At 48.4% G+C, this 21,391-nt stretch overlaps 1 protein-coding gene across 5 annotated transcripts in view; it reads right to left on the reverse strand.

Annotated features, from left to right (window-relative positions):
* DAB2IP (DAB2 interacting protein) overlaps nucleotides 1-21,391 on the reverse strand; it is a 1,964,804-nt gene that overhangs the window by 864,950 nt on the left and 1,078,463 nt on the right. For all 5 annotated transcript variants that reach the window (XM_069609510.1, XM_069609509.1, XM_069609506.1 and 2 more), the window contains exon 3: nucleotides 7,122-7,240. In XM_069609510.1, the coding sequence (XP_069465611.1) occupies nucleotides 7,122-7,240 (119 nt within the window). The remainder of the gene's footprint in view (nucleotides 1-7,121; nucleotides 7,241-21,391) is intronic.

The following is a 21,391-nucleotide window of genomic DNA, read 5'->3' on the forward strand; positions in this document are numbered from 1 at the left end:
GCGGTTTAGAATACAAACAACAAAGCAAGGAAGGGCGGCTGTTTGATTCCAAACCATTATTGCATGTGAACATTATAAATACACTTGCTTTTCAACCTGCGAATTACATAGCTTTGTTTGTGTGTTTACAAACAATTCATACATGCATACAGTTCACATGCACAAAGTTTCCATCCTGTTTCTGTCATGGCAACCCAATTATGACATTCATCAGGGTAAAACATTTAGTAGTATATAGCCCAAACTACTATCCCCCACTGGGAACTCTTGAAGACCCCGATTGGATCTAATCAGAGGACTTAAAGCTTTCCCAGTGGTGGGTGGTTATTAAAAACAACTTCCATTGGTCAGCTCAGCATGGTCTAATGAATGTCTCACATGGTCCAATGGTGATCATAGCATGGTCTAGTAGAGATCTGTGCCTGGTCTAGTCAGGACCTTGGTTGGGTCTAGTTGGGACCTCAGCTGATATAGTGGAGATGTCAGACAGGTCTAGGGGTGATCGTCTAGAGGGGATCTCACCCGGGTCCAGAAGGGATCTCAGCCGGTTCCAGAGGGGTTGTTAAAAAATGTAATTGTTCAGCACAGCATGGTCTAATAAAATTCTCACATGGTGCAATGTAGATTTTAGCATCATCTAATAGAGCTCTTTATCTTGTCTAGAGCGTTTCAGTCAGGTCTATTGGGGATCTCCACTGGATCTAGTATGGATCTCAGCCTCGTCTGGTGAATGTCTCAGCCTGGTGTAGAGGAGATATTGGTCTGGTCCAATGGGATATCAGGAGTTTCTAGTGGGGTTCTCAACTGGGTCTAGTGAGTAGCCATATCAGATGGGTCTGATGATGAATGGATCTCATCTGAATGTAGTGGGCACCTCAGCTTGGTCTAGTCAGGATCTTGACCGGATCTAGTTGAGATACCAGCTTAATCTAGCTGGGATCTCAGTCGGGTCTAATGGATAGCTCAGTTTGGTCTAACAGATATCTCTGCCACGTCTAGTGGGGAACCCAGCCTGGTCTAGTGGGGACCCCCGCATGGTCTAGTGGGGATCTCTGCTGGGTCCAGTGGGATCTCAGCTGGGTGCAGTGGGGATCTCAGCTGGGTGCAGTGGGGATCTCAGCTGGGTGCAGTGGGGTTTCAGCTGGGTTTACTAGAGATCTTTGTTGGTCTTGAGATGATTTCAGACTGGTGTATAGAGATCTCACTCATGTCTAATCTACTGATATCCCAGCCTGTATCCAGTGATTTCATTGCAGAGTATTCACTGCACACATTTATCGTTGTGGAATATTAATTGGGTATACAGTGATGTTATTGAGAAGAAAACAAAGAATGCATTTAAAACAAATATAAAAAAGAACACATTTTAGAAAACTATATATGTGTTTGGGAATGGGAATAGTAGTTTTAGGGGTGGGGGAAACGTCTTTTTTTTTAAAGCAGGGGTGTGTGGGGAACCCACCCAAAAACAGCAAATATTTTTAAAAAATGTATTTAGATGTTTTTTCTTCGTTCAAAATGCATTCTTTGTTTTATCATTCGATAAAATCACATGTAACCTATTAATTGCAATGAAATTCACTGAACATATAAAAATGAACAAAAAAAAACTTGTAGTATTGGAAACGGGAATGAGTTGACAGTGGTGGATGAATGAAGGGTAGGGGTTACCTGATTGATGCAGCCACCCCCCCCACACACACACGTTGCAGCTGCAAATCAGTTAAAAAGAAAATTGGCTGCAAAAAGGTGGTGGTAAGAACACTTGGAACCATCGCACCCTGGTGTAGTAGATTTGTGTAAATCTCATCATGGTCTAGTTAACATCTCAGCCTGGTCTGATGAAGATCTCGGTCTGGTCTGGTGAGGTGAGGTGAGGTGAAGATCTTGGCCTCGCCCAGTGTATACCTCACCCAGGTCTAGTGGGGATCCCAGTCTGGTCTAATCCAGATCTGAGTCTAGCTTAGAGGAGAGCTTGCCCTCTATATCTTGGCCAAGCCTATTGCAGATCCCATCATGACCTATTTGAAATATCAGCATGACCTAGTGGAAACGTGAGCATGGAATAGTGTAGATCTGAGTGGGTCTAGTGACGATATAAGCATGGCCTAGTGGAAATAGGCGTATGGAATAGTGTAGATCTGAGTGTGTCTAGTGAAGATATAAGCATGGTATAGTGGATATGTCCGCCTGGCTGAGTAGAGATCTCAGCATGGCCTGGTGGTGATCTCAGTCTATCCTACTGAAGATATCGCCCAGCCCTAGTGGAGAATTTAGGGTGACTAGCAGAGACTTTAGTCTATCCTAGTTGGAACACATTAAAAAGCTGAAGAATTTAGGGGCCAGTTTTATCTCAAGCCCGGCTTTGGGCAAGTCACATTCTCTTCTGTTGCCTGAAATGGAATTGTCACCCAGTCCACACAATAGATTAATGAAAATGGTCAACACAATTGAAGAAAGTGCTGTAACCTTTTCTGCTTTCCATTGTCAAAAGTTAAACACTTGTGTATAAGCCTTGAAACACATATGTGTAGGCGCGTTCTAAACGCCATACCATACTAGTTTCATTGAGTCGAATCATTTCTCAATATTGTCGCTTGAGTGTTGTGTAGCTTGTGTAATATTAATGCTATTAGCGTTTTAGCACATGACTAGTCTGATTTGTCTAAAGGGAAAACAAACAATGGCAGATGAAACTGAATGAGCCAAAGCTTCCTAACCATAGGCAGTAAATCCCCCCCTAGGTGGCATTCCATTCCATCAATTTTAGCTCATCTGTCCCTTTAAACGTGCTGGCAGTTCCTGATCTCCATAAGCATCCCTCCTACAATAATCGTGACAATACGGTGAATATCAACACATTTCCACATAAAAGCCTCAGAATGTGATAGCTGGGGAGCCTGTCCAGAGCCCGCCAGCATCTCTCTCCTCTCATGTCCTTTCATTAAGAATGCATGCGCTTTCCTAATAAGCCAGGACAAAATGAAACATCTCGGCGCCGCGGCCGTGCTGTGAAAGTTCTTTTGTCCAGTGCATAGTACATATCAGTGGGCCTCCATAAATATTAAACACGCCCCTACTGCACACAAGGCACTCCTCCGCGGATCTATCAAGCGGCCCCATCAAGCACACTCTTATAACTCTCAATCAGCAGGCGCACACAGCCTTTATTACCAATATCCGATTTGAAAGGACCCGCCTCTACAGAAAACCGCACGAAAAACAGCCAAGATCACACATGGTTTTAACAAATGAAACATTATTTTGCCAAAGCGTTTGCATTCTAAGACATTGTGTTGCGCGACAACGTTCACAAGACTGTTAAAAATAAATGAAAGGCACCAAACACAAAATAATTGAGGGCATGTTGCTCAAGAGCCTCAAATTTCCACGAGTCCTGCTCCCAGTGTCAGCGGGAGATGTGTTGAGGGTGGCCTCTACGCTGTGTAGGGTCCCTTGAACCATTGTGTGGCGATGCACAGTGCAACACACGCTGTCGTCCCAGTGTACAGGACTCAACTGGTGTTCTTCTCCAAGATCACGCCTGTTGTGTGGGGGCGGAGAAGAACACAGAGTGAGGTCCCCCCTCAACACGTCTCCCGCTGACACTGCGAGCAGGATTCGTGAGCAGGGCGCCCCATCACAGAACAGAGGCTTTGGGGCTCAAAATTGTCCACATCTATATTTCAGACTCAGAGGCTTTTAAATGCGGGTTCCAAGAAGATGCTGACGTGTATTAAGCACTCTGAAAAGGTCACAGGTCTGTTAGTCTTCCTGGGTCTGTGGGCGGCCCTCGGCAAGCCTGCAAGGTCCGGAGTCTGTGCACTTTCACACTGCCATTGGGCTCATATCACACTAAGCTTACAGAACATACCTCAGGCTTGCGTCGACCACCTGCCTGCCCTTGAACGGCCCTATCACTGGGTGGCATGTCTGTCAAGAGGACGCTTGGGAGGGGTGCCACCCCCTGGCTGCCATCGGCCCTGGTGCATTCGCGCACAACCACGCATGGAGTTCAAGGCGACTACCAACTCCTAGCCATCCTTCTCTTAGATCCAGCCCCTCGACTGCCCGCCGACCTGATGCTACGGCGTTTCCAGCGTCACCCCAGGGGAGTGTCACCCTCCCGGGTCGCATGCAAAGACCAGTAGCAGATTTTGGGAAAAAGACAGCGCACCGGTGTGTGCATTCGATCCATGATACAGGCGCCCAGCATGCTTCCAGGCACTAGAAGACACCCCGAACCTGCATTGCAGGGGTAGCAGAAAAGACTGTACTTGACAGACACAAGACACGCTGCCAGCTCCCACCCCACTATTCTTTTTGATTAATGAATGAACAGGTTGATTTATAAGAAGCGCCTGTGTCTTGCGAGCAGCTGCGCCTTCAGGCCATATATAAAACCAAGGGTTGGCTCCTTGCACCTCATGCTATCTCTTTCTCTTTCTCCAGCTTCAAATCCTATTCCGGCCCCACAATGTATAAAGCAGAGAGCTGTTTTACAAAACCCGGCGTGGGCCTGCCCCAAATATTATGGAACAAAGCTCTTTTGATCACAAAAGAATGCACAATAGATAAGAGATCAGATATGACAGGAAGCAGTGAGTTTCTTACAATGGGGTGAGTTTGAGGGACATTCTAATTAGGTTGTGGAGGGGAGTAAATGGAACAGTCACTGGTGGCAATGTATAAGTGGGCATACACATATGACAAGCAACATTGGGCATTTTTAAGTGAAGGTAGAAGGCCCGGTCTGTTAGAACGGGGGTGCTGGTCTGGAGCAGAGTGACTGTGAGCTCAAAGCCAACACAGCACCACAGCAAAACCACATGAATGGAGGCCGTCGGCAAGTGGTAGGGGGTTAGGTCATTAGCCGAGGACAGGCCCGTCATGTGCATTCTCTGGTGTGCATGCAGGCTTCCAGGGCACGCTAGTCCTTCCTACCCAGTCACAACAATTCGCCAACCTAGAGTTTTCCCATCCACAGAACAAGCACATATTCAGTTACACACGAGCCCCCAAAACACTGTTCCTTCAGTCCCTGGGGAAGAAAGGGGGGGGAGTGGCCAATGACACTTTCTACATCATGCAGATATTACGGCGATGAGATTACGTTTGCTGGCCTTCTTGGTGATCGTGGAATCAGGAAAACTAACTTCTAATCTCCGCTTCCCCGCTGGGTAGCAGTTGTGTGATCCTGTGCCTCGAGTCTCTTATCTGCCAATAAACGGCAGCGCTTGGAGACATTATGCCCCCGGCATTAGCAGCTTAAAAAAAAAAGAACGTCTGAACATTTCGATGTTGCTTAAAAGCATCTGGATGCACGTATTTGTGTGCACAGGAGCACTATAAAATGCACCAGTCACGCTTACATGCAATATCTTGTCATGTATAGTGCGTTGCATTAAACGCAAGAAAAATAACCTGCAGATAGCACAGACGCGCCCCCCCCCCCCAAAAAGCCCCATCTGAAGCACGCCAGCCATGCCACTGTAGATAATGAAAGAGTCAGCAACCTGGCACAGAGGGGTGGCAGTGAATCCCCGCCTCTCTGCGCGCATCGCCCTGTAGAGCAGTCCCAGACATGCATGAGGACATGGCTAGAGAGTGTAGCCCCCATTAGAGACCTATGGCGGGGGTGTGTGCAAGGCAGGAGTGGCCCGGTGGAGAGCAGGCTGCCAGGAAAAGGAAGACCTGGCGAGGAGGGCATCTCTGTCTTATCCTTGAAGGCATGCAAGATACTGCGCAGAGGGCAGCGCCGTGTGCGCGCTCCACATGACACCAGAAAACAGGCACACGTTCAGTGCCAGGCGATTTGGGCGATCCCGCTCAGGCCCCGGCATGCCAGCAGTGCATCGTGTATGTTATTGCAATGGGTGTTGCTGTCCCGAGGGGGGATAGGCAGTGGGTGAAAGGTATGGCGGAGATGGGTTTGATGGGGCGCTTGGGGTAACTAAAGGGTTTAGTTGTGGGGAGGCGTGGTGGTCTGTAGAAGAGGTCTAGCGGTGGTCTGGTGGAGAAAGGGAGAGGCTTTTGGAAGTGTGAGGCAGATAACTGCAGCGGGATGGAAGAGACGGGAGCTGGTAAAGAGATGGGGGAGACTTGAGAAAGTATGAGGGGGTTTGGGGGGTGTGGTGGCAGGAGCTGGCAGAGATCTGCGGAGGGGAGAGAGGGTGCAACGGCTTTGGGTGCAGGGGAGGTTACAGTAAAGGGGGCTGTGAAGGCCTATTTGTGGAATAAGGGGGGAGTGGGGGCCCCGGAATGTATGGAGGGGTTGTGGTTGTCAAGGGTGGGGGTTAATTGCCGGAAAGAGTTATGAGGAACGTGAGACCTGGGTTGGAGAGTGTTGGGTGGGCGGGAGAAGGCTCATGGGTGTTTAGGGGCTTACGTGACGATTGGAGATATCCGGATTGTGGGTGATCTGGGCGGGTGTTGGGGGGCGAATGTGTGTGTTGAGTGAATTAGCGGGGGGGGGGACATTTGCATACACATGTCAGAGTGTAAAGAGATGGGTCTGTGCAAGAAGGGGCTTATGGTGGTCTGGCAGGGGGGTGTGGAGGTTTGGGGGAAGACGGCCACAGTACACTGGGGCTTCTGGGGACCCGAGGAGCCGGTGGAATTGAGGAGGTATGCAGGGTGTTTACGGGGCCTGGGGGGGGGGGGGCACATGTCATGTCATTTTGGGCGGGTGAGCTGAGTGTTATTGAGGGGGAGATGGGGCGTGTGGGGGTCTGGAGAAGGGATAGCTCCGGTAGAGGGTATGGTGGAGTCTTTAAGGGTTTTGAGATTTGGGGGAGAATGAGCCTTTTCACGTGTAAAAGAGAGGGGTCTCGCACACACTTAACAGAGAAGAGATGAGGGCATGTTCTAGCTGAGAGGTCATCAGGCGTGCTACCTACAGCATGTGCTTCTTTCATGTATGTGCGGCCCTTCAGACGGAATGAGAAGCCCACCCAGGGGAGGGCGCAGTGCATATGCTCCCAGGCACCAAGGCGACATGTCACCAGCCACTAAATCCTACCGCAGCCTCACAGCGCCCAGAGGCGGCTGGGCGCGCAGCGTGGCGCTAGACAACATTGCAAATGATACCATAAACACATTGCATTTCTGCGGGGCCTTACCTGTCATTGTCGGCGCTCCTGAAGCCAGGTAGGATGTGGCGGAAGCTGCTGTTCCTGTCGAGCTTCGGCTGGCTCTTTGTTCTCTTGATGGAGCCCTTGAGCCGGCGGCTGAGGAAGCCCTGCGGAGGGAGACAAGAAGGAGGCCGGGTCAGTGGGGCGCTGGCACAGGGGCTCCCGGGCGCATGGTCCCCGCGCTGCGCGTCCACAGCTGCTGGCAGCGCTGCCTGGACAGACTCCCTCCAACATCTGCGCCCGCTGCTCGGAGGCCAGCGCTACGTCGACGCGAGACTCCCCGAAGCCTCTGTTGCCATGGCAACCCATCAGCTCGCTTGGAAATACTGTCTGCGAGTCGAGGAGAGCATATTGCAACCCTCAGCGAGGTGAAGCGCTCCTGTTCATTTCGTATCAGGCGACGTCCCTTTGTTGCCCCCTTCCCTCCCTCTGGCTCCGGGTTTATTGAGGGTGGGACACCAGTCTCAATAAAAGTAAACACACGCACGCACCCATCGCTTCCCACTCTATGAATGCTGTATTTAAAGGCGTCACAGTTGCGCGCGACCCTAATGCGCTGGGGGTACCACAACCTTTATGATGTTGTCAAAGTTGTAACAGTAAGAATCTGGAATTAGTTATAGCACTTTACACAAAGGCATTGCGCACAGAACATTTTATAACAATCATGTATTAATGTACTCAATGTATTGTTATGGATGTGCTATGTGCGTTAACTAGTCGCTTCTGAGCGCCTGCGGGCCAGGAGTACAGTGTATATAGGAGTCATGGGGGGGGGGGCGGTGGGGGATCGTGAAAAGCACCGATCAGCATTGTTCCTGATAAAAGAGGGCAACTGGGGGAGCAATCTGAGAGCATTGTCATGCCAGGGTGGGAAGCACTTTGTGGGCTCTCCCGCTGCAAGAGAGCAGGGGCCTGCGAACCAGCGCGCTCTCACTGCAAGAGAGCAGATACTCTCAGGATACTATAGTGCAGGGGCCTGCAACCTGTGGCTCACCAGATGTAATAGAACAGGGCTCTACCAAACTCCACTCTCTCGCTGCAAAAGAGCAGGGGACTGCAAACTGGGGGCCCTCTCCCTACAATAGAGCAGGGGCCCGCAGCCCGGGGCTCACCAGATGTAATAGAACAGGGGTCTACCAAACAGCACTCTCTCGCTGCAAGAGAGCAGGGACTCTGCAGATGCAATAGAGCAGGGGCCCGGAGCCTGGGGTTCACCATATGCAGGTGAACAGGGGTCTGCAAACCAGCACTCTCTGCCTGCAATAGAGCAGGGCCTGCAGCCTGTGGCTCACCAGATGCAGGTGAACAGGGGTCTGCAAACCAACGCTCGCTCCTTGCAAGAGAGCAGGGATCTACACACCAGTGCTCACTCGCTGAAAGAGAGCAGGGGCCTGCGAACCAGCACACTCTCGCTGCAAGAGAACAGACTCTCAGGATACTATAGTGCAGGGGCCTGTAACCTGTGGCTCACCAGATGTAATAGAACAGGGGTCTACCAAACAGCACTCTCTCGCTGCAAGAGAGCAGGGGACTGCAAACTGGGGGCCCTCTCCCTGCAATAGAGCAGGGTCCTGTAGCCTGTGGCTCACCAAATGCAGTAGAACAGGGGTCTGCGAAACAGCACTCTCTTCTTGCAAGAGAGCAGGAGTCTACGAACCAGCACTCTCTCACTGCAAGAGAGCAGGGACTCTGCAGATGCAATAGAGCAGGGGTCCGCAGCCCAGGGCTCACCATATGCAGGTGAACAGGGGTCTGCAAACCAGCACTCTCTGCCTGCAATAGAGCAGGGCCTGCAGCCTGTGGCTCACCAGATGCAGGTGAACAGGGGTCTGCAAACCAACGCTTGCTCCTTGCAAGAGAGCAAGGGTCTACACACCAGTGCTCTCTCGATGAAAGAGAGCAGGGGTCTACGAACCAGTGCTCTCACTGCAAGAGAGAAGGGACTCTCCAAATGCAATAGAGCAGGGGCACGCAGCCTATGGCTCACCTGATGCAGTAGAACAGGGGTCTGCTAACCAGAACGCTCTCTTTGCAAGAGAGCAGGGGTCTACGAGCCAGTGCTCTCTCGCTGCAAGACAGCAAGGACTCTCTGAGATGCAATAAAGTAAGGGCCTGCAACCTATGGCTCACCAGATGCCGTAGAACAGGGGTCTGCGAAAAACCACTCTCTTCCTGCAAGAGAGCATGGGTCTATGAACCAGTGCTCTCTCACTGCAAGAGAGCAGGGGTCTAAAAGCCAGTGCTCACACTGCAAGAGAGCAGGGACTCTCCAGATGCAATAGAGCATTGGCCACCAGCCTGTGGCTCACCAGATGCAGTAGAGCAGGGGTCTGCGAAAAAACACTCTCTCCCTGCAAGATAGGATGGGTCTACGAACCAGTGCTCTCTCGCTGCAAGAGAGCAGGGGTCTACAAACTAGTGCTCTCTCACTGCAAGAGAGCAGGGGTTTACGAACCAGCACTCTCTCGCTGAAAGAGAGCAGGGACTCTCCAGATGCAATAGAGCAGTGGCCTGCAGCCTGTGACTCATCAGATGAAGTAGAACAGAGTTCTGTGAACCAGCACTCTCTCCCTGCAAGAGAGCAGGGGTCTACGAACCAGTGCGCTCTCGCTGCAAGAGAGCAGGGGTTTACAAACCAGCGCTCTCTCGCTGGTAGAGAGCAGGGATTCTCCAGATGCAATAGAGCAGGGGCCTCCAGCCTGTGGCTAACCAGATGCATTAGAACAGGGGTCTGTGAAACACTGTGTTATCACTGCAAGAGAGCAGGGGTCTAAAAGCCAGTGCTCACACTGCAAGAGAGCAGGGACTCTCCAGATGCAATAGAGCATTGGCCTCCAGCCTGTGGCTCACCAGATGCAGTAGAGCAGGGGTCTGGGAAAAACCACTCTCTCCCTGCAAGATAGCATGGGTCTGCGAACCAGTGCTCTCTTGCTGCAAGAGAGCAGGACTCTACGAACCAGTGCTCTCTCACCACAAGAGAGCAGGGGTTTACGAACCAGCACTCTCTCGCTGAAAGAGAGCAGGGTCTCTCCAGATGCAATAGAGCAGGGGCCTGCAGCCTGTGACTCACCAGATGAAGTAGAACAGAGTTCTGTGAAGCACTCTCTCCCTGCAAGAGAGCAGGGGACTATGAACCAGTGCTCTCTCGCTGCAAGAGAGCAGGGGTTTACAAACCAGCGCTCTCTCGCTGGTAGAGAGCAGGGACTCTCCAGATGCAATAGAGCAGGGGCCTCCAGCCTGTGGCTAACCAGATGCATTAGAACAGGGGTCTGTGAAACACTGTGCTCTCGCTGCAAGAGAGCAGGGCTCTACGAACCTGCGTTCCATCACTGCAAGAGGCAGGGACTCTCCAGATGCAATAGAGCAGGGTATGGGGTGCATTTAAGGCCCTGAAACAGAAATCCCTGTCACCTGCATTAAACATTGCCACAAAAACGGCCGTGCTTGGCTTTCCCTGGCACATGTGTGGCAAGCATGTGAACACTGCATCCCGGAAAACGGCCCTACATTTGCTTTTCTTTTATGTGAATAACAAGAAAAGTTAACCATTTCACCAAAAACGTCTGCGTTTACTTCTCTTTCATCTGAACAATAAGAAGTTATTCCCTATGTTCAAAAATGGCCCTGCATTTGTTTTTCCTGCATCTGAACATCAAAGTTATGCACTACATCCAAAACGGCCTTGTCTTACTGTTAAATCACATGAGGGGCAAGGATTTCAACATTACAACCTGACACGGCCTGTGTTTTTCCTTTCAAATGAACAGAAGGGCTCTAAAACTCTGCACATGAAAAATGACTGCTTTTTATTTTTATCCCGTGTCAAATCAAAGAGCCCTCTGCAGGGGGTTCACCCCTCTGTGTCAATGGACCTGCAGCAGATGCAAACCCACTTAAAAGGACAAATCAAATTAATCCCATGACCTACAGAACCGCATTCTAACATCAGATGAAAAATATGGCTTGCACATGTGCGAAAAAAAATATGAAAAGATAGCTTTTGCTTGCACAGAAATGTCAGTGACTATGTGTGGGTGGGGGTTGGCTAAGCAATGTACATTATATTTTCCCTCACAAGACATCATTCAACTTGGAGGAGGCTCAGGAAACAGGTAAAACACGTTTTTGGGCTCAGGCAGGACATTTCTCAATTGAAAGCTTTGCCTCCCACTGGAAGTCACACTTATAAGTCAACCATTCTACAATAACATGTGATGTGGCTAAGGGCATTATAATTCCCTGCCAAACTGGAAGGCAGTACTAGCAGGGAGAACAAAGAAAATAAGTAAGGCTAGAGCTTGACCCAAAAGTGAGAGTTCCTTCAGCAGCCACTACCAAGGACAAACTGACAAACTTCAAATGGTGTAAAAAAAGTCTTTTGTTGCAAGCTTAGCCAGGGGGAGACAGTTACCTGTGAGGGATGAAGCACTGCCCTCCCATATGTGACAGATGCTCCAAATTGACATTAAAGCAGTGATTCATTTTAGGCATTTCCCCAGCACTCAAAATAACAAATAATTTAATTTTATGCTATTTCCACATGCAATTTCCAGGCAGATTTTTAGAGACTGGATTTTTTTAGGAATGCGTGTTCCTAGGACTTTGTGGACTGAAATAGCCAGTAACGACACGTTCTGGCTGATGGAAAAATGTGACAAGCATGAGATTTGGTGTAGAGATGGAAAATTAGATTGTGAACATGCTTAATCATTTGCAGAATTATAACTGTTATGAATTTCATGAAAATGATGAAAATGTGCCAAAGGGCCATACTACCTTGCACAGAGTTGGAGATCTGCTTGCCTAATTCCCTATTATTCACTGAAACAGTATATCTATTTCTTACGGCAGTGGCTAGGATATGTTGGAAGTTATGATATATGACACAGTTTTGCTAAAAAGTGGACCTGGAAACAAAGAACTATAATAAATGACAAACAGACAGATGGTGCTCCCTCCCCTTGAACAAATCAAGCCAGGGAGTGGAGAGAGGAAGGGGAAACTGTCCTATCCAGGGTAGGAGTAATTCTAGAGCACTCCTCCTAGATTGTAAAATGAATTATGTCATTTGGACTATATAAGGGGGCACTGTACTAGACACAGGGACACACACAAGATTCCGCGGAGACGGGAGAAAGAGGACGGAGGGAAAGCTGAACCTTACCATTTTGGAAAGTGCAGAGACCAGACTCCTTGCCTAGCTGTCCAGAGGAGCCTGAGATCCAGCTGGCTGTCCAGAATGAATCCCATCCAGGAGAGTGCAGAGACCAGTCCCCTTGCCTAGCTGTCCAGAGTCCTGAGATCCAGCTGGCTGTCCAGAATCCCAAACCAAGGCTTACTTTGTAAGTAGCAAATAACCCCAGCCCTGAATTGCATAATCTTTTACTTTTTGCAAAATAACCCCATTGAAAGTCACAAATTGCCAGTATAATTTATTCACCTTGCCATAGTAGAATCTGTATGAGCCTGTGTATGTTAGCATATTCCTTTGATACATTTCTTAGTTGTCTGTATAAATCCTTAGCATTATTTTGAAGTACATCAATTAATTCCCCTATAAGGAAATTCATGGTGCAAGTTGGTTAACCACTCCTTTGCCTCTGGATCCTTCCCCTCCCCTGTGAAGCACTCCTTTGTGCATCCTCTTCTCAAGAAACCCACAGAATATCCTTCTTGTCCAGCTAACTATCGCCCAATTTCCATTACTCCCTTTCTTGGAAAACTCCTGGAAAAGTTGGCCATCTCTCATCTTAACCTTCCTTCCAATTCTGTTGGCTATCTCCATGATCACCAGTCTGGCTTCAGAGCTGCCAGAAGCATGGAAACTGCTCTCCTAAACATCCGTGAAGATCTGCTCACCAACCTTGACTCTAACATTCCCTCTGTCCTCATCCTCCCCGATCTCTCTTCTGCCTTCGACACGGTCAACCATACCATCCTGCTCAACCGTGTCCATGAAAACCTGGGTATCACTGATCAGGCTCTGGCCTGGCTGACCTCTTTCCTCTCAGATCGACCCTCCCAGGTCCAACTTGGGTCCTTCCTTTCATCTATCTTCCTCTCTACCTGTGGTGTTCCCCAGGGGTCTAACCTCTCGCCCTGGCTTTTCAACCAATACCTGGCAACTCTCGCCCACTGCATTGCCATTTTCTGCTCAAATTTCCAGTGCTATGCTGATGACAACTCATTTTCAGGCTGCCCTCTGCCACCTCCTCTCCCTCTCTCATCTCTGATTGCCTAACTGCCATTCAAGATTGGTGTGCCGCCAATGATCTTTGTCTGAATGCCAGCAACACGGAGATCCTCCTCGTCGGCACACCTTCACCATCCTTTCCTCTCACTCTCTGGCCGGCCTCCCTTGGCCCTCCTCCTACCCCCGCCTGCAAGGCTAAGAACCTCGGGGTCATCTTTGACTCCACCCTTTCCTTCTCTGCCCACATCTGAGGTCTCTAAAAAGTCAAATTTCCGACTGCACCTCCTCAGAGGTACTCTGCCTCTCTTCTCCTTCCCCCAGAAGCTCATGGTATCTCAAGCTCTAGTTCTCTCTAGCTTGGACTATTGTAACAGCCTCTTTCTAAATCTACCTGCCTCTACTCTCCACCCTCTGAAACTAATCCAGAACAGGAATTCGAGACTTGTCCTTGGCCTCAAGCCCTGGGATCGTATCTCTCCAGCTCTGGAATCTCTTCACTGGCTCCCAGTGGATGCAAGGATTAAATTCAAAACCCTCTGCATTGTCCACAAGGCTTTCTGGGGCCTGGGGCCAAAATACCTTCAGCTATCCCTCCGCAAATACCTCCCCTCTCGAGCTCTTCGCTCCTCTACCTCCAACTCACTCAGGGTCAGTCCTTTTTTCTAAGAAACGAGCTGGGGGTAGATCTCTGTCTTCGGCTGGGGCCTCCCTCTGGAACAGCCTCCCTGCCACTCTAAAACTTGAGGAGAACCATCTCCGGTTCCAGAAGCACCTCAAGACCTTCCTCTTTTCTTCTGCCTTCGCTCCCCCTCTCCCCTGCTAATCTGTTCTCTCTTGGCACTGTGCACCTGGCCACCCTCTGTCTTTTGGGCCCAGGTACCTGCTCATCCTGTCACCCTCCTGCACTGCCTCCGGGCCACCCCTTGCACTGGGGTCTGTATCTGTACCCATACAGCCCCCCTTTTTCTTCCTGTACTTATCAGACCTACCCTGTCTGCTGCCTTAAACCTAGCACTTGCAAATTGCTGGCTGCATTACCACTGTTTGTTGCCTTTATTATTTATTTATTGATATTTATCTGTTTCTCCTCTGCTTCGCACTTTCCACCTCTCCCCCCTTCCATGCACTTTTCCCCTCCCCCCTCTCCCATGCATTTGCGTGTTCTCAATGTCACTGGGCCTAGTAAGATCGCGGTTTTGTTCTCCCCTGTTCCCCTCCCTTGCCTTGTCGCGCTCTGAAACACTTGTGTACGAGCGCGATAGAAATAAAATATCAATCTCAATCTCAAAAAATGAACCCCCTTGTGTCTAGTGTCATTCTTTAATAACTATAGTCATTAAATTATAGTCTCAACAGAATTAGTTTCTGTGTAACTGAAAACTGAATTTGCCAGTGCATTGTCTGCATTACCCCACAAACTCCTAAATTGCATCTGTCCTATTCAATAACCCAAACCATAGTACCATTGAGAGTAACCCAGTTTGTCTAGAATCCTATCTGTTATGTACCTCTATCCCTGTCCTTAAAAAACGATTTCCTATTTTTGACAGCTAAGCCCCTTTCCTTAACTACCTGTCATTGTCAATCCTGTGTAAAACAAATTTCCAATTGCATTTGTTTTCTCTCCAAAATCGATTTCCTACCTCATTTACACGTTGTTCTGTGTGCTGATTAGTAGTCTCTAAGCATCCCTATCTCCGCAAAGGTAGAAACATGAATTTCCTTTCATTCTGTCCAATTGCCGTGTGACAAATAATCCAAATCCAAATCTGCCATTTTGCTGCGAAAACGGGTTTTCACTTCGTTTTCTGGCTTCCCATCTTGGGGTGGTGGGCTTGATTCCAAATCTGATTTTCTCTTTCTATCCTTACTCATTGCCACTGCCTTCCATTCAAAGGGAATTAAGTTAGCTGATGTTTGGGGTGAGTGTTGCGGGGGAGTGCTTCACCTTGGTGCCATCACTTGCTTTAAAACAGTTTTTCCTGTTTTGTCATTAAAGATCCGTGTGAACTATGTTAGGATTTCTGAACCAATTGGTCTGTAGGAATCATTGCATTTGTTTTGCCACCATGTTAGTGGCTGTTGTAAAAAATGTTCCTTTTCTTTTTCATTAAACCATGAATTAATACATATCTTATTGTTACACACTGTCCTGGTTCATAGTCCATTGTGACTCGGGGTGTTTGTGTAGGTTGGGTGCGAGATGGGTTGGTGGCCTACTCAAATAAAAGAACCTGTGGTTTATTAAAGATAAAAAGCATTTTTATTGTGCCCCACATTCATTGTCAAGGGAAGGAGTCCCTGGCTGGAGCGTGCCGTGTTCTAAAACCGTGACAAAGGGTATGCAAATCTGGGGCCCTCTTCCTGCAATAGAGTAGGGACTGCAACATGTGGCCATCCAGATGCAATAGAGCAGGGGTCTGCAAACCTGGGCTCTGTCTCTCTCTCTCTGCAAGAGAGCAGGGCCTGTAATCTGGGGTCCTTACACTGATAGAGAGCACAGGTCTGCAACCAGTGGCTTTCCAGATGTTTTGGATTGCGACTCCCATGATCCTACACCACTGACTATGCTGACAAGGACTAATGGGAGTTGTAGCCCAAACCATTTGCAGAGGCATAGGTTGCGGACCTATGCAAGTGGGAGAGAGGGGGGAATCTCTTTTAGGAGGATACACTCAAAGACAGCGATGTGCAGGCATGCAAGACCAGCCTCAGGCTGGTGACCCCCTCCTCAGGGTTCAGGTTCTTGCAGCGGCTATTCAGGACTGTCATACAATTGAACACATCCCTACTTTTATCTCTGACAGATAAACAGCTTTGTCGGCCCAGAGATGCTGATCACGGACGGATCTTAGCAGCAAGCCCTTATCACACTGAGCAGTCTTACATTTGGTAATTTATAAAATGGAACACACCAAATTCTTCCAGTTTCTAAGCGCTGTAATAATTGGTTTCACCATAATTAACCACTCGATAACCTCTGGAGGATGAAAGGCTGAGTAGGCTTGACCGGGTATCAAATCCATGGCATCATCCTGTTCCCATGGTGAGTAGCTGCGGTTCAGGTATCCACCTGCTAACATGCGCCACCTTTCTGCTCTTTAGCAATTAGTGGGAAAGTGCATACCTGTTAATATGAATATTACCTACCCCTTATTGTATAGGTGGGAGACATTCACAACATGTTTATTTTAAAATAAAATGAAGCGCTACTAGGTTATAGTAACCTTTTGCAATACAGAAAAGGAACAATTCAACAAGAAAGAACAAAGATAGGGCATGTCATATACCCCATGTGTGTTTCAGCTGGAAGGGAGATCCCGTTATAAATTGCCCTTTTGACATTTTTAAATGAATTGAATTTCATAAAAATGTCTAACTGAAATATATTACAAGAAATTGAGAATTGGAATTTTCATTGATATGTATTTGTAGTCTGCTTTTTTTCTCGATGTTACTATGTTCTTTGTCTTAAAAGCTTTTTATACCAGCGACCTGTTGGTTAAATTTGAGAGGATACATGTTTTTGTTTGGATTGTTATTTTTATGTAATTTTGTTCTCTGTGTCTCAGAGTTTAAGTATTTTTTGTTGCCTCGATGTACGTCTGTCTTTTTACTAAATATTTGTTAAATGGTGTGATGAACAATGTGTCAAAAGTCCTGTTGTGACTAATTGCACACAAAAAAATATACCCCAGAATCACATCAAATAAGTCTGAGTTAAAAGATCCTAAAAAACATACAGTAAGCGAAACAATTCTTATCCATATATGCAGTATTCCTAAAAAAGAAATGTCCTGCTTAAACAAATATAAAATGGAGTCCTTGCCATTTCTTATTGCAATCAATAATCCATATGTGACATGCAGCCCTGGCAATCAGCACGGATTCTGCCGAGTACACAGTGGGCCGAAGTGGATCAGCGGCACCCCTCTGCAACTCAGTGAGGATAGTTGGTATCCTAGGCGATAGCAGGAAGATGGCATTGAACAAGGCAGGGGCGTTGCTAAGGCTAATGGGGCTATAGCCCCTGATCTTTTGGTTGTAGCCCCGGATAGAATCTCAGGAGCTACAGCCAAAAGACTAGCTAGCCCCCAGTCCCAACAGTTCCGACATCAGCTTAGCCCCAGGTCTTTTCCAGACCTAGCAACTCCCCTGGAACAAGGAGTGATGGTGTGTCCTTCTTCAGTACAGAAACGACATGGTCTCTATGGTGCCTTGCCATATATATGTGCATATCATGAAAGCGATCATCATATGTTTACAAACACTGGCTAATCACCCTCCACATCTATTTGAAGCGAAAGGCCATCTCAGAGGAAGTCACAAAGGACTTGGGCTGGTTTCCCCAGGCTCGGCACTCATGGAACGTAGGATAGAAGGAACATTATTACGCCCCCCCCCTCCCCCCCGCCTCAATCCCACGAAGCTGCGCTTTAATCTCCATGGTGTCAGGCTTCGGTGCTGTGCTGGAAGCAGACGATCTCTGGGTTTAGGGTAAAGATGTCCGCGGGAAACATTTAGTTCAGCTGGGGGAGTTGTGGGTTCTAGTCCCTCTCGACAAATTGGTGATGCTTTGGGCTAACCTCTTATGACCTTGTGCCTGGCCTCTCAAATGTGCATTTTTACATTGACTGAACATATATGAGAATCTTAACCACCATGTGTCATTTACACATTTTTTTTTTTAAAAAAAGACGGCTTAACATACACCATTATTGTCATCAAATCGAAATGTGCACTCCTTTATCTTGGAAGAATTAAAGCCTGAGTAGACCCCGGCAGGGCGCCAACCAGCAGTGTGCCAGTCGAACTCACAAACACATATACACCCAGCACTTAACCCACGGTGCTCTCTCTGTATACACCTCATCATTGATGGCCCCGCCGAGCTTCAACTGTGACTGCATTCAGGAGGCGTTTTCCAATCAGAATCAGCCATTTATGTATTTATTTGGAGGGTTTGTGGCCTCTCCAGGGATCATGGGGTGGGGGCGTCTGGGAGGCCACCGGCAGCCCAGACAGCAAGAGACCCCAGCAACATAATTATAATACCCCCATTTCTAACATGTTTGTGTCACCAGGTAATGAAGCGACACCCTCCCTCAAGCACTTTCCTCTAAATTAGTGTACAAAGGCAGTGTGCACAGGCTGTGGTTAAAATAAACACACCTGATAATAGTTTGTTTTACAAGGTGCTGCTTACCATGCTGAACACCACTGGCCTATTGAGCAACATCTTAGGCGTATTAAGCAGCCAAATGGCATTTTTAGCAGGCACCTGCCATACTGAGCTGCATCCCTTCTATAGCCCTTTCATACTGAGCCACCCATGCTACATTATACAACACATTGGCATAGTGATTACCTTGGGCATAATGAGCAGCACCGTGGCATACTTCTGCCATCACCTAGAATGCTGAGCAGCTCCTAGGTACATTTAAAAGGGCCACTAGGAAACGAAACAGAACCTTCCCATATTGTGCACCCACTGCCATAGTCGACAGCAGTGCAGCACACTGGGCCTCGGGCATATAAAGCAGGATAGTAGAACACTGTGCAGCCCTCCGGAAAATGGGGTAGCACCACTGGGACATGAAACAACCCTAGCAAACGGAATATTTGTCTCTGGCGGATAGCTCAGGGTCAAAGTGCAACACAGGTTTGATCCCCGGGTCCGCGCTTAGAAACCTCTGGGTATTAAACGCGTTATAAATAACCTATCATATCATATTCTCCTGCATCTTAGAGTAGCGCCCTGAGGCATTGAATGACCCACTGGCCGCTTGAACAGCTTCCAGGAATACTGATCAGGTCCCGGGCTCCTGCACAATTCCTGCGGCAGACTGGGTTGAGTGACGAGGCGCCACATTCTGCTCGTCACTGTCTTTCAAACGGCAGCTGATATAGCCATCAACCAGTCAGGCAGACTAATCAAGCACCTCTTCGATGTGCACCTTGTAGACCAGCACGTTGATGTGGCTGCACAGAGATGCATAGTGCTAACAGGCATTGCAATATTGCAATGTTGGCGACTCAGCCTTAACAAGGGGCCAGCAGTCGCCGTTATTCCAGTGTTTCCATTTGCCCAAATTCCAACAGAGCAATTCTCACTGCGAGGTACTTCGCACTCTCTCCAACATTTCTATTGTTTTTAACCTGTTTTGTGATTAAGCTATATTATAATGACATCTCTGCCCTGGGGTGGGGGGGTGGATTTAAACAGGTATTATCATCCCTTATCCTCTCAGACCGCAGTTGTGGGCCAATAACACCGGTTACAGCCCGCTCTTCAATGGGTAAGCAAAGGGCCACACAGCCACAGTAACAAAGCTTAGTGTTTCTCTCCTAATGTTCCACATGAATTCCGCCTTAGACAACATTCCACCAGAGCAATTCTCACTGCAAGGCTCCAATCACCTTACCCAAATGTTTTCTTTTTTTAATTTAACCTACTTTTAACCTGTTTGTGATTTTAGCATGCTACAATAGCATTACATCCCTGCTGGAGAGGGCTTTAACAGCTGTTATCAGCCCATGCCATTATGATGTGCCCTGGGGCCTTAACGCATAGGTGGGTCGATAATGCCGGTTATAGCCCTCTCCATCAGGGCTGTAAAGCCTCAGAATAAATACATGAAATAAAGTGAGCACCCACGCACACCCTTGTCATAGTGAGGAAGCCCTTGTATTCTGGATTGCTAACTGGCAAATAAGGCTGGCCTGGCTTTCCTGCACAGCGTTGTGTGCACTGAGTGGCCAGAATAATGGTCCGAGTTCTTACATAGCTGTTCATGCCAGATCCCTGCTTTTACTAAGTGCTGTAGCAGCGTGTGTTATCGTTACTCCATAAGTGGTACCGTGGCATATTGAGCAGCCCCTTTGGCACATTGAGCAGCCCCATATTGGCACATTGAGCAGCCCCATTGGCACATTGAGCAGCCCCACTGGCACATTGAGCAGCCCCATATTGGCACATTGAGCAGCCCCATATTGGCACATTGAGCAGCCCCATATTGGCACATTGAGCAGCCCCACTGGCACATTGAGCAGCCCCATATTGGCACATCGAGCAGCCCCATATTGGCACATTGAGCAGCCCCATATTGGCACATTGAACAGCCCCATATTGGCACATTGAGCAGCCCCATATTGGCACATTGAGCAGCCCCACTGGCACATTGAGCAGCCCCATATTGGCACATCGAGCAGCCCCATATTGGCACATTGAGCAGCCCCATTGGCACATTGAGCAGCCCCATATTGGCCCATTGAGCAGCCCCATATTGGCACATTGAGCAGCCCCATATTGGCACATTGAGCAGCCCCATATTGGCACATTGAGCAGCCCCATATTGGCACATCGAGCAGCCCCATATTGGCACATCGAGCAGCCCCATATTGGCACATTGAGCAGCCCCATATTGGCACATTGAGCAGCCCCATATTGGCACATTGAGCAGCCCCACTGGCACATTGAGCAGCCCCATATTGGCACATCGAGCAGCCCCATTTTGGCACATTGAGCAGCCCCATTGGCACATTGAGCAGCCCCATATTGGCAGATTGAGCAGCCCCACTGGCACATTGAGCAGCCCCACTGGCACATTGAGCAGCCCCATATTGGCAGATTGAGCAGCCCCATATTGGCACATTCAGCAGCCCCATTGGCACATTGAGCAGCCCCATTGGCACATTGTTCAACTCAAGGGCAGGTTTAGCAGCACCCAGGTGCATTAAGCAGTAGCTTAATTATATTGCTGGCACCCTAGAATAATATGATAGGGCATTTATAACGCACATATACACAAGTGTTTCATAGTGCGAATAACAACCCCCGATATTCCTGGCCTCAACTTAGTATTTTGTTCAGCACCCAGAATACTTAATCAGCACAAAGATATATACTGACCGCCCCCTGAAACATGATGTCAGCAGTCCAGATGCCCTTTTGCTTTTCTGATGCAATTTATAATTTACTGGCTCAGGCAGCATGATGGGAAATATGCCCGCTGGCACAGTGTTTCGTAGTAATGCTATTATCCTTTGGCACCGAGGACTA

Source organism: Ambystoma mexicanum, chromosome 8 (genome assembly GCF_040938575.1).
Source record: "Ambystoma mexicanum isolate Mex_15411 chromosome 8, UKY_AmexF1_1, whole genome shotgun sequence".
Lineage (NCBI taxonomy): Eukaryota > Metazoa > Chordata > Amphibia > Caudata > Ambystomatidae > Ambystoma > Ambystoma mexicanum.